Here is a 13,593-nt window from a genome sequence, read left to right on the forward strand (position 1 = left end):
TAAGTTTATTTGAGAGACAGAGAGAACGAGTTGGGGAGGGGCAGAGAGAGAGGGAGAATCCCAAGCAGATTCCACGCTCCATGCTGAGCCCAACATGGGGCTCAGTCTCACGACCCTGAGATCATGACCTAAGCCAAAATCAAGAGGCAGACGCTTAACCAACTGAGCCACCCAGGCACCCCTAATTTATTTTTCTAACCATGGTATATTCTTTATACCAAATGGAATTTTAGGGAAATTAAATTAGGGCAATATATTAACAAAGTGCATGTGGAGTCAGGTAACTAGTCTCGGTTTTGAACCTAATTTGCTGTGTGACTTTAACAAATCCTTGGCAGATTTTTACCTGGACCTCAGTTTAAGTTTAAATATGTAACTAATGCCTGCCTGCCTTATCTGCTTCATAGGAATTCAGAGTGGGATGGGCAGGATGATAGATGTGACAATATGTTGAAGACATTTTAAGTGAGAAGTAAATGAATAATAAATTTGTGCACATTTTTAAAAATATATTTAATTTTTTTTAACATTTATTTAGTTTTGAAAGGCAGAGCACTAACATGGAAGGGGGCACCGAGAGAGACTCCAAAACAGGCTTCATACTCTGAGCTGAGCACAGACCCCAACTCGGGGCTTGAACTCATGAACCTTGAGATCATGACCTGAGCCGACGTCAGATGCTTAACCGACTAAGCCTCCCAGGGGCCCCAGTTTTGCACATTTTAAAGTATTGACAGATCTGCAGTAACTATTCAAATTCTATGAAGCTCTGGCAAATTCACAATCCAAAAATATGGCTTATATGTATTAATTGAAGGGTCAAGAGGAAGGAACAGAGTTTAAGGCAGTAGTAAATACTCTATCCCTAAATTGAGTATATATCTTAAAATAAGTAGTGCGAACTAAGTCCTCACATAATAGTATTTTTTTAGGGCCACCTGGGTAGCTCAGTCGGTTAGGCGTCTGACCCTTAGTTTTGACTCAGGTCATGATCTCATGGTTCATGAGATCGAGCCCCACGTCAGGCTCCGCACTAATGGCACAGAGCCTGGTTGGGATTCTCTCTCTCCCCCTCTCTCTTTCTGCCCCTCCCTCACTCATGCACATGTGCTCTCTCTCAAGTAAATAAATACTTTAAAAAAAAAAAAAAGTATTTTTTAATAAGAGAATTGAGAAACTTCTGATGAGGCAAACTAAGATGGTTTTTTCCAGAAAACTTGGCAAAAGGCTGTAATTAAAATTATAATTCCTATAATCCCAATAACCCTTTTTGAACTGAGGGTTATATTCTATATTTCTGTGGACTAGCAGGGACTATTCCCAGAGTGGAGTCAACAGTTGGAGGGAATGTCAGTCTTTTTTTAATGTCATGGAGAACTAGTTCTAATTCCTAGTGTTGGAATAAGGAATTTATTAGGGAGAGGTAGCTTTGTTAAAACTCTTAAAGGTTAAATGCAGTAAACCAGTCTTGTCAGACATGCTGTAAAATAAGGAATCTGAATTGCATTTGATTGAAGGATGTCAGGATTTTAAGGGCCTTAATTTAAGATCTCATCTCTACGTAGAATAGTCTCCCTTGTTTTCATGAACCAACAAGAAATATTCATCAGACACCTGACTGTAGACTTTTGTTTTATTTTTAAAGTGGGAACAGATGAATCCCAGGAGAGCAGCATGACAGACGCAGACGACACACAACTTCATGCAGCTGAAAGTGATGAGTTTTAACTTCCGGAAACCAGACTTTTGCAACTGGATGTGTGATTAGTGCTGACATGTTTCTTGTCCCTCCATATACTGAGTCTTCACTCTTGAGCCGGCAGTGTCATCATCCATCACTTAGACAATGAGTGTGCCACTTTCATTGGACCCTGACTGTACACAGAATGAAAGGCAGTGCAATATTTAGCTGCTAACAAGACTGGCTCTTTCACCAGTACGAATGACAATTTAGGGGGGTAAGATGGGGAACTTTCTTTTCTTTTCTTTTCTTTTTTTTTCTTTAATCTCCCTTTGTTGAAAGCTATCATGGAAGGAAGAGTTAATGTTTTATCTTGAAGGAACCGTTAGGTATGGAAAATAGTGATGAACCAGAATTTTTTGGTCGTTTTCCAAAAATTTGTTTTCATTTGGTTCTGTTCCTGATTAACAGAGTGACTGACCTTCATTTCTAGGTTCTTCAAGAATGGTGTTAGCAAGTGCCAGATGGAACAATAAAAGACATTGCCTATAACAGAGTAACTTGATTGCCAAGGAATGTAAATTACCTTAAACTTGCAGTGTCTCCCATAAACAAATGTAATGGGCATATTGGGACTCATGTGTAGGAATCAAATATCCCTCCATACAGCGTACACTTATTCTTGGCAAGAATGCTTTAATGTCTAACCAAGAATTTTAATTTATTCATCTTGCTTCAAAGTGTTGATCATTGTCTTGGTATTGCAGACTTTCAAGTTGTTCCCTTACCATTTTGCCTCTTCTCTTTGAGCTCTGTGGGATCACCTTAAACATTCAGAGATGATAGAGTGTTTGCCCACTGAAAAGCCAAAACAAGGCCCTTAATAACCATTTATGTTCACCATAAGAATCAAAATGAGAACACTAAAGTGGAGAGACTTAAAAGAGATCATGATAGCAAAGCCTTAATACAATCAAAATTGTACCATGACCTTGAATCTATATTTGTTCAAGAAAGTATCCCTTTGACTTTTCTAAGTGTTTAAGCAGGGTGCAAGAATGTGTAGTTACCTTTGGTTGAGGTCATTTCCATTCTTTTCAGCTCTCTGCTTCAAATTATTTTCAGTAGTGTGAGTCACCAAAACGTTTACCAAGAGTGATTGGGTTTAGGGTATTAGAAATTTTTAGCTGGGGGGAAAAAAAAAACAACCATTCTTATGAAGGAGATGAGTTCTCTCCTGAGTGTGTCGTAATATAGATTGGTGTCTTTGGGGAATGGCCACAATTTTAAAGATCTAATTATGCATAATAAAATGGGAATTGTTGGAATTTCACAGTAACAGATTTAAAGTCTTAAATTGTGTATCTCCTTTATTGTAATGTATTGAAATTTTTAGAGAAACTTTAGTTGTTAACATTTTTTTTTAAGTGCCAATGTCAGAATATAACAAATTATAGTTTCTTACGAATGACAGGCCTACGGTTATTATTTTGGATTCTTTGATGAAGGACAAATTTATCTACTGGTTACCTGTATGTGTTAGTCAAGTTGTGAAAATAAGGTGGACTACAGAAGATGTGAAGAAAATTTTAGCCTGTAGACTCAGTTACTTTCTATCATTTACTATTAATCTCACTTGAATGTGGATTAGATACCATTATAAATTAATTCAAGTCCGAGTCTTAGATTAGGTAATTGGTGCCAGAGAGGTATTTAACAAAATTTCCTACCTAAATCTATGTAATATGTGCTGCTTAAAAAAATAATTTATAAGAAAAAAGAAAGTTTGGGAGTAAATGAAGATCATTAAAAATTCCCAAAGGCTAGCACTTGGATTCTAACAAATATTCCATTTTATTCATTAGTTCTGTAATATTTAATTTTATACTCTTTTATTTTTTTTAATTGGCAAATCATAAGCCAGCGCTATAACAGTATCAAATAGAGAATTTCATAGAAAGCTTCAACCTGAGCTCTGTTACAAAGCCTAGAGAACGCTAAGCTCAGAACATAATTTGCTGATGTATAGTTATCTTTTCTATAGTAGGAATTTATGTCCTGTGCCAGAGGTGAGAGCCTTTCTGGTACTTATTTTGAGACCAAGCATAAAAAGATAGTTGTGGAGGGTACACCATGGCAGTGGCTGGCTGAGGGACACTCAGCCTAAGCTTAGCCTGATTTCATTTTCCTCACACCTACTTTCAAAATATTTAGGTATTTGAAGCCTTATTCCCACCTAGTAACTGTTTTTGGCTTGCTTGCTTTTTTTTTTTTTTTTTTTTTTTTTTGGCTTTTTTTTCCCCCTTTTTTTGCCTGGAATGAAGATCAAACAATCAGAAAAAGACATACGTTTTGATCAAGCAAAATGTTTGAAATTTCAGAAGTTACTTTGAAGGAAATTTAAAATACAAGAACTTTAACATCCTTTTTTAACTCTTTAAGCTTTTCACACACATACATATATGTGTACACACACACACTCTTGTTCAGAAGTTATGTTGTGGCATTGGATATTTTTCCCCCTTGGAAATAGTTCTTAACTCTGGGATTTTAGAAGGTTGGAAATATTTTTTCAAGCGAACAATGGTACTCAAAATAATGAAAGGTGGTCCCTACTTTTTCTGTATTTCATTATTTTAAAATTCTTGTTTTTTCCAAGAACTGCAAGTTACATTTGAACCATGCTGCTGTTGTACCTTAAACAAAAACTCAGTGATAACCAGTATTTAGTCTATTAAAAATGCTCTTTTTGAAGAAAAAAGTTTGAAAGTCTCTGATTAGCCAGAGTATAGTATGGGTCTTCACTGAGAAATATGGTGACCTGTTTTCTTTGTGAAAACCTGGGAAAATGCAAGTGTGGGTGTGATGTGTGTGTTCTATTTGCATTGAAACAATGTAATTATGTCTTTTTTTTTTTTTTCTTTTCCTGACTTATTTCAGAAGTTGTACAGTCCTGGGGGGTGGGGGGGGGCGGGGAGGGGGAGGGGAAAGCCTTTTCTGTTAATATATTTGCAATTCATTAAAGGATACAGAAAATCCAAATAAATTACTTTTGAAAGCAATTTATAATCAAGTGGTTGAAGATATACAACAGCTGTGCCATCTGTATTTTTATAGTAAGGCTCAGCAAAATAGTAAAAAGTTAAGTTTTACATTCCACAAAAGTCTAGGGCAGTGTTTCTCTAATTTTTTTTTTTTTTAACTTACACCCTCTTCAAATACATACATACACTTTTTTTTTTTTTTAACTCACATCCTTTTTTAGTATTTGGAATTTCAAAATTAATATTGTGACCAAAATGTGGTAATTTTTAGAGTATATATTTTTTTCAAACAACAGAAGCCCTTTGCCAGCAGCTGCTACTTTGCAACTCACCTCCTTGTTCTTTAATCATATATATGACTTCCAAAATTTATTTAAAAGGGATACAAAGCTTTTTTGTTCCATTCAGGATCTGTTTTAAAAATCACGAAAAAAAATCCTAAGAGAAGTAGAACATAGAAACTAAATTTTACTCTGGTCTGATTATCTTGGATACAGTGTAGAGAGCTGAATGGTTTTGTTCAGACGGCAAGAAGGAGTAGTAACAGAAAACACGTGAAGTGGGATTGGTCGGATCAGGGGGAGCAAGACCATAGTCTTCCCTAGGACCTGCTATTTACTGTCAGCTGGACAGGGATAACTAGAAGTGTAGACAGGAAGCAGTCGTTGGCTTGTTTAGCTGCTAATTAATGGTTCGGTATAGGTTTTATTTTTCTTTCTAAGCGCAAAGTTCGCTAAATAGCCACATTTAACGAGAGCTTGCCATATATACTGTGTTACTTGATCTGTACACAGTATTTTCAGTCTTCAATCCTGTAAAGTAGGTATCCCTCCATTTTACAAAAGAGAAAACCAGGTCAGCTATTAGATGATGGGGCTGGACACTTTGGCATTAGTGTATGGATTTCCTCTGAGAATTTCAAATCATGTCTAATTTTGACTGTTAGGTGTCCTCTCTAGCATTTTTAAATTGTCTACTAAAGAGTATCCTAACAGTTTGGGTTTTACAGAGGAAATTTTAGTATTTAGATGCTAAAAATATCATGTGTGTAGTCCGTGGATGGCGCGTTGATCTGTATCCTCCCTCTCTGTTTTTCCTCTCACACTGAAATTAAAAGCGTGTTCTCTCTCCTTGAATGACTAGAATTTGCTTTAAACTAGAAAAAACAATTTTTTTAATTTTTTATTGCCAATTTCCCCTCCCTATCACAAGCATTCTTTTTATACTTGATATCCTCAAAATAGAATTTTCAATTTGGGGCTACAAGCTATAGTTGAGAAGAAAATTCAAGGTCTTAAAAATGCATAATGCTTCACTGAAGTTTGAATCAGAAAGGAAGTAACAGTGGAAGCTGAGAAGAACAACGAAGTAGACGTAAGGTTTCTAATCGTGTGTTTTTAAAGAGCACTGAACCAGGATAACTAGGAAATGGGGATTTTGCCTCTCAGTAGCTCTGTGACCTTGAATGATTCACACTTAAACCTTTTTCTGATCAATACAAAGAAGACCAGATTGACCCTTCTTAGCTCACAGAGGACTGGGGATCAAATGTGTTAAGTCACCATGTAAGTGCTTTGGCTGCACTGTACGAATATACAGTGATAATAATAGGGTAGAAATGACAGAATGGAAAATCGATTGGGTTGATCCCAAGACATGATCCTGTGAGACAAGTTCACTGTAGAACAGTAAACTTTGAGTCTAGGACAGGGATGGTCTATGGCCTACGGGCCAAGTTGGCCCATTGCCCATTTCATTTTATTAGAACTATAGCTATAGCCGTTTGTTTTCATGTCCATGGCTGCTTTCTACTTCCGTGGCAGAGTTGAATAGTTGCACAGAGTCTACATGGCCTACAAAGTATTAATATTTACTATCTATACATTTGTGTGTGTGTGTGTGTGTATATACATATATATTAACATATATACACGTAGTGTAGATTATACTGTATATATAATCTGATATTCTATACTTTGCAACCCCTGATCTAGAGCTGTATTAGCATAACCATCTATAAATCACTCAAATGGCATGTTTTCTGTGGTGCTAGATTCTTCACAATGTTTTGTGAGTTAAATCACTGGACCAGGTGCTGCACAAGAAGAAAAATTCACCAGTTCTTAGTTTTGCTTTGTTTTAGTTTTTTTAAGTGTATTTATCTTGAGAGAGAGAGAAAATCCCAAGCAGGCTCCATGCCGTCAGCGCAGAGCCCCATGCAGGGCTCGAACTCACAAACCATGAAATCATGAGCTGAGCCGAAGTGAAGAGTCAGATGCTCAACTGACTGAGTCACCCAACTGCCCCAGTTCTTAGTTTTTTTAATAATAAGACTTGGTTGGGTGAAGGGATTTCTTTGTATATTAATAATAAGACTTGGTTGGGTGAAGGGATTTCTTTGTATATAATGGCACTCTTTAAACTTATTGCCAGTTTGTAGCATTTATACCAATGCTACATCTGTGCCCATAATCATTTTAATATCTTTTTTTTTTTAATTTTTTTTTCAACGTTTTTAATTTATTTTTGGGACAGAGAGAGACAGAGCATGAACGGGGGAGGGGCAGAGAGAGAGGGAGACACAGAATGGGAAACAGGCTCCAGGCTCCGAGCCATCAGCCCAGAGCCTGACGCGGGGCTCGAACTCACGGACTGCGAGATCGTGACCTGGCTGAAGTCGGACGCTTAACCGACTGCGCCACCCAGGCGCCCCAATCATTTTAATATCTTGAATAACACTAGCATTTACTTGCTTTTAATTTAGCATTTATGGATCACTTTGAAGTGAGAATAATCTCACTTCATCTTTACAATCCTAAAAGGTAAGGCACATATTATCTGCTTGATACAAGACAAAAGTATAAAGCTTCAAGAAGCCAGAACATTTGCAAAAAGTGGAAACTCCCAGGAACAACATGGCAGGTTTCCGCTTACATGTTATTGGGCCAGGACTGGGATCACAAAATCATCCCTGGCTACAGGGGATGCTGGTAAATTTAGAGTCTGGTAAAAAGGAATGGATTTGCCTTGACTGGTTTAGATAAATCATGATTTATCTCCTGGGTTTGTACACAAGCAGATTTTGTTAGCAAAGAAGGGGGAATGGTTGTTGGCTCAACAGCCAAGAGCCCCTGCCACACTGCTGCAAAGGAATTATTGCTTTTTGACCACTGATCTTGTATTCAACTTATGGAATTTTCTCATCTAAGAGTTTGTGGGGTTTCTATTTAAGATTATACTATTTTCAAATAATGATGTTAATTCCTCTTTAATCCTTTTACAACCTACCTCATTTCTTTTTTCTATTTAACTGCTATAGCCAGGATCACCAACATTCTTTTGAGCAGTAGCAGCCATAATAGCAAGCACTCACTGTCTTGTTCCCAATTTCAAGAAAATGCTTCTTAATTTTTTCAGACTTCCAACTCCATGATAAAAATCTCAAAGCCACCATTATGCTAATATTAGCCCTTTGCTAATCTCATTGCCAATCCTAACACTCAGCTCCCACTTCAACTACCATTTATGACCACTGGTACTCAATTAAGATAACTTTCTATTGCTAGTTTCAATGGTTTTCGTCCTGACTAGGTCCTGAAATGTATCTGTCAAACATGTTGAGGCTTCTCGAATTGGAAAGCGATCGGCAGTAGCCTGATTACAAATCTGCCCCTCGCTCTGCCAAAACAACTCAAATCAAGTAAAAGAAATAAAAACTACACAGGGTTCATGCCTTCATTACCAGAAGACTATAACTTCAAGTTTCCTGTAAGTAGCAGGGGAAGTTCCAGTACGGGATCCTGCTGTTACCGTAATGTGAGGAAGGAGGTTAAATCACCCCACAGAGCAGAGGGAGTAGTGGACTTAGAGGAAGCACACGGAATCTACAGGGGAAAAAGGAAACCGCAAAACACCACAGTTTGGCCCTTGGTAGATCACAGTCCTCGCTTTAGGGAAAGGTTTGAAAATGTGTGGGGTCAGGAGCAGCAGCATCATAGAGGCCGTGTTTCGGGGAGGGGGGGAAATCAGTAGTGAACAGGCAGTGAAAGAAGGGGAAATGTAAGACTGACAGAGAAACAAGGCCTATCAACCTTTCTTGCAAAATTCTTAAAACTGGGGCGCCTGGGTGGCGCAGTCGGTTAAGCGTCCGACTTCAGCCAGGTCACGATCTCGCGGTCCGTGAGTTCGAGCCCCGCGTCGGCTCTGGGCTGCTGGCTCGGAGCCTGGAGCCTGTTTCCGATTCTGTGTCTCCCTCTCTCTCTGCCCCTCCCCCGTTCATGCTCTGTCTCTCTCTGTCCCAAAAATAAATAAAAAATGTTGAAAAAAAAAAAAAAACTGCACGAAATGTGCAACTGACAGATAAGGGCTCTGAAACTAAGAATTCTGTCCATGAAATTGTTTGGAATCGGGTACAGCCATCCATGTCCTACAAAACTGTTGCAAAAAGTCTGAATATGTAAATTAGAACCTTTCTGGGGGCGCCTGGGTGGCTCAGTCAGTTGAGCATCTGGCTCTTAATTTTTTTTTTTTTTTAAATTTTTTTTTCAACGTTTTTTATTTATTTTTGGGACAGAGAGAGACAGAGCATGAACAGGGGAGGTGCAGAGAGAGGGAGACACAGAATCGGAAACAGGCTCCAGGCTCCGAGCCATCGGCCCAGAGCCCGACGCGGGGCTCGAACTCACGGACCGCGAGATCGTGACCTGGCTGAAGTCGGACGCTTAACCGACTGCGCCACCCAGGCGCCCCTCTTAATTTCGACTCTGGTCGTGATTGCACCATCATGGGAGTGAGCCATGTATTGGGCTCTACGCTGAGCGTGGAGCCTGCTTAGGATTCTTTCTGTTTCTCTCCCTCTCTCTCTCTCCTCTGTCCCTCTCTCCACCTCCCATGCACTTGCTCTCTCTCAAAAAATAAAAATAATTTGGGGCGCCTGGGTGGCTCGGCCGGTTGAGCGTCCCGCTCCGGCTCAGGGCATGATACCGCAGTTGGTGAGTTCGAGCCCCGCGTCGGGCTCTGTGCTGACAGCTCAGGACCTGGAGCCTGTTTCGGATTCTGTGTCTCCCTCTCTCTCTGCTCCTCCCCTGCTCGTGCTCTGTCTCTCTCTCTCTCAAAAATAAACATTAAAAAAAAATAAAAATAATCTGTTAAAGCCTTTCTGCTGGTGAAAAGTCTCCCCAGCAAACAACCACAAAGCTAAAGAAAAGACATATCCTTTTAAAAGCATCTGGGGGCGCCTGAGTGGCTCAGTTCATTGAGTGTCTGACTTTGGCTCAGGTCATGATCTTGGGGTTCATGAGTTCAAGCCCCACCTTGGGCTATGTGCTGACAGCTCAGAGCCTAGAGCCTACTTCAGATTCTGTCTCTCTCTGCCCCTCCCCTGCTTGCGCTCTGTTTCTCTGTCTCCCAAAGATAAATAAACATTTAAAAAATGTAAAAAGTTCAAAGCATCTGAGAGGGGTGCCTGGATGGCTCCATCAGTTCAGCAACCAACGCTGGATTCAGCTCAGGTCACGATCTCGGTTCATGGTTCAAGCTCCTGTCAGCATAGAACCCGTTTGGGATTCTCTCTCCCTCTTTCTCTGCCCCTCCCCCATGCATGCTAACACACACACACACACACACACACTCTCTCTCTCTCTCTCTCTCTCTAACTTTAAAAAATAAAAATTAGAAATAAAAGCATCTGAGAAAGTGAAAAGGCATCCTAAATCAGAAAAGAAAACAAATGACAAGAATGATGAATCTGACTATGCTAAAGACGTTTTGCATGACCAAAAAAAAGTACAAATGACAACTGGGAAGAAATATCTGCTCATATATCACCAATAAAGGGATAATACTACTAATGTATAAAAACATTTGAAAGAGGACATGAACAGACACTTCCCCCAAAAGATTTAAAAATGGCTGTTAACCGTGTAAAGTTGTTTGCTTTCACTCAATAAGAGAAATGCAAATTAAAACTATGTTGAGAGGCTCCTGGCTGACTCAGTCCGTGGAGCATGCGACTTGATCCTGGGGTCGTGAGTTCGAGCCCCACATTGGGTGCATTTTTTTTTTCTTTAAAAAAAAAAAAAATGCCTACACTGAGCTGTCAAATCGCTATGTTGTAGACCTGAAACTACCGGAATCCTGTGTGTGTCTGCTATACTCAAATAAAGAAGTGTTTAAACTTCACAACCTACATTGAGGTACAATTTCTCATCCAACAGTTGGGCAAAAATTCAGAACTTGGCAATAAACTTCATCGGCCGAGCTGTGGGAAAACGTGCTCTCCTACATTGGTGACGAGAATGCAAAATGAAAACTCTCAAGAAGAGGCAATGGGCAGTCGACAACAAAAGTTCATCTACATCTCTTCAACCCGGCGACCCCACTTCTAGGAACTTACTGTGAAGCTACACCTCAAAAAACAAAAACAAAACATGTTCATGATTTTAGTCATCACAGGGTTGTTTGTGATTGCAAAATATTGGGAACTCTCTAAATGCCCAAGCACAGCAGACTGGTTGGATGAACCGGTACACACGGTGGAATACTACGCAGCTATACGAAAAGAATGATGGAGGAAACCGCCTTTCCGGCTCTCTCCGCTCCCGAAGCTGCAGAAACCGCTCGGAGAGTTTCCACACTCACCGAATTTTCCAGGAATGCCAACTACCGCGTAAATGGAGGGCAGGCTGCTTTGGCGTGTTTGAAACTTTACCAAGGAAGCTGCTTGTTTGGGAGGATGAGGTCACCTGTAGCAATGCCACCTGCCCGCGGTATTCGGCCAGTACCCACACCTTCGTCACTCTGCGTTTGAATTTTCATATGCAACTATGAAACGGAGCCATTTGGAGTCTCCTTTCAACTGCCTTACAACCCAAAACTTAGTCATCAGAGAGACATGACTACAAAGATCTAGTTTCTTTGCATTAAACGGGTTCTAAAAAAAATGAGAAAGATCTCTGTGAACTGTTATGGAATGACTTTTAGGTGTTATTAAGTGAAAGCAAAGGGCAAAAGATCGAGTTACTTTTTATGTAAGAAAAAAAAGGGAAATAAACATATGCATCTATCTGCTTGTCTTCACAAAAGGAAACACTTCAAAGGACAAACCGGAGAATAGTGAAGTTGGTTACCAATGAGGGGTGAGGAGGAGTGTCGTGGAAGGGATTCAGGGAGAGTGCCACCTCTTTGAGTATACTTTTTGTAATATTTTCACCTTTGAGACATAATAATTTGTTACACATTCGAAAAACAAGAATGGAAGGGGAGAACTAAGATTGAAATAAACAAATGAGCCTAATTACATTTCAAATGAACACCGTGACTATCCTGAGACAGGGAGGGGAGAGGGGCACTAGGAAGAATTAAAGTAACTCGTGAACACAGTATTTAGCCGTATATGCTCAGGCCTTGGGTAGGGAGGGGTGTGAGGGTAGGGACAGAGGGAAAAGGTACAAACAAATTTTGAACTCTTTAGTGGATGTGCTTTCGTAGTATGGGTCAAGCGACTGGGAAACTTGTTTAAATACATTACAGGATTGAACAAATGAATGAACACATTGATATCATTAGGGATCAGAGTTCTCACTGGGGAAGAAGGTATGTGTAAATCTGGAGAGGAAGAAAGCAAGAAACAACCCTGTGGGGATTAATTGGAATCAAAAATATTGTTTTAAACTCACGGTTTCTAAAATATGTACATGTATGTGTATATGCACATGTATATGTGTGTCATGTGTGGGGTTGTAGGTATGGGTATTTACATGCATATATATTCACCTCTGTCCACTGAAAGGGCCAAGAGGCAAAGATATCCTAGTAGCAATGAGCACACTTAGTGTCAAATCTTGGTCTCATACTGAAAAGAACTCAGAGAAATGGCTGATTCTAGAGTTAGGACGGGAAAAGTACACATCTTGCTAAGCCAGCAAGTAAGAAAGAGCTAAAAAAAAATAAAACAAACAAAATGATGGACTTTTATCACAAGGATGCAGGAACCAACTTGAAGGAGCTCCCACTGGCCAAGCCTGAGACATTTGATCCCCAAATAAATACAATTGAAATGAATAAACGAATTATAAGCCATTTGGAGAAAAATAAGAATTCATGAGCCCATGCCAATAATTAAGAGAGAAAGAAGAAAAGGAAAGAAAGAAAGAAAGAAAGAAAGAAAGAAAGAAAGAAAGAAAGAAAGAAAAAGAGAAAAAGAGAAAGGAAAGAGAGGGAGGGAGGGAGAAAGAGAAAGAAAAGAAAAGAAAAAAGAAAGGGGGTGCCTGGGTGGCTCAGTAGGTTAAGCATCTGACTTCAGCTCAGGCCATAATCTCACAGTTTGTGAGTTTGAGCCCTGCATCGGGCTCTCTGCTGTCAGTGGGGAGCTCACTTCAGATCGTGTCTCCCTCTCCCTCTGCACCTCTCCCGCTCATGCTCTTTCGCTCTCTCTCCCTCTCTCTCTCTCAAAACTAAATAAACATTAAAAAAGAAGAAGAAGAAGAAGGAAGAGAGGGAAAAAGGAAAAGAAGGAGAGAAGAAAAGGAGGGTGCTTAGGCTACTGTAACAAAAACACTGGAGACCAGATGGTTCAGACAACATTCTCACAGTTCTGGAGGCTGTGAAGTTCAAGATCAAGGTGCCAAGAGATTCGGTGTCTGATGAGGGCTTGCTTCTTCATTCATATATGGTGGTTGTCTAACTATGTCCTCAAATGGCTAAAGGAGTGAGAGAGCCCTCTGGGACTTCTTTTATAATGGCACTAATCCCATTCATGAGGTCACCACCTTCCTGACCTAATTCCCTTCCAGGGCCCAGTCTCCTAAAACCATCACATTGGGGGGTTAGGATTTCAACCTATGAATTTGGGGAGGACACAAGCATTCC

At 39.8% G+C, this 13,593-nt stretch overlaps 1 protein-coding gene across 10 annotated transcripts in view; it reads left to right on the forward strand.

Moving 5' to 3' along the window:
• The window catches only part of CDC27 (cell division cycle 27), a 70,627-nt gene extending 64,766 nt beyond the window's left edge, over positions 1-5,861 (forward strand). For 9 of the 10 annotated variants that reach the window (XM_058704972.1, XM_058704975.1, XM_058704974.1 and 6 more), the window contains one exon: positions 1,646-5,861. In XM_058704972.1, coding sequence (XP_058560955.1) covers positions 1,646-1,728 — 83 coding nt within the window. In that variant the 3' untranslated portion in view covers positions 1,729-5,861. The remainder of the gene's footprint in view (positions 1-1,645) is intronic. The other variant, XR_009255285.1, reaches the window with a different exon arrangement.
• Positions 5,862-13,593: the final 7,732 nt, after the last annotated feature.

Source organism: Neofelis nebulosa, chromosome 16 (genome assembly GCF_028018385.1).
Source record: "Neofelis nebulosa isolate mNeoNeb1 chromosome 16, mNeoNeb1.pri, whole genome shotgun sequence".
Lineage (NCBI taxonomy): Eukaryota > Metazoa > Chordata > Mammalia > Carnivora > Felidae > Neofelis > Neofelis nebulosa.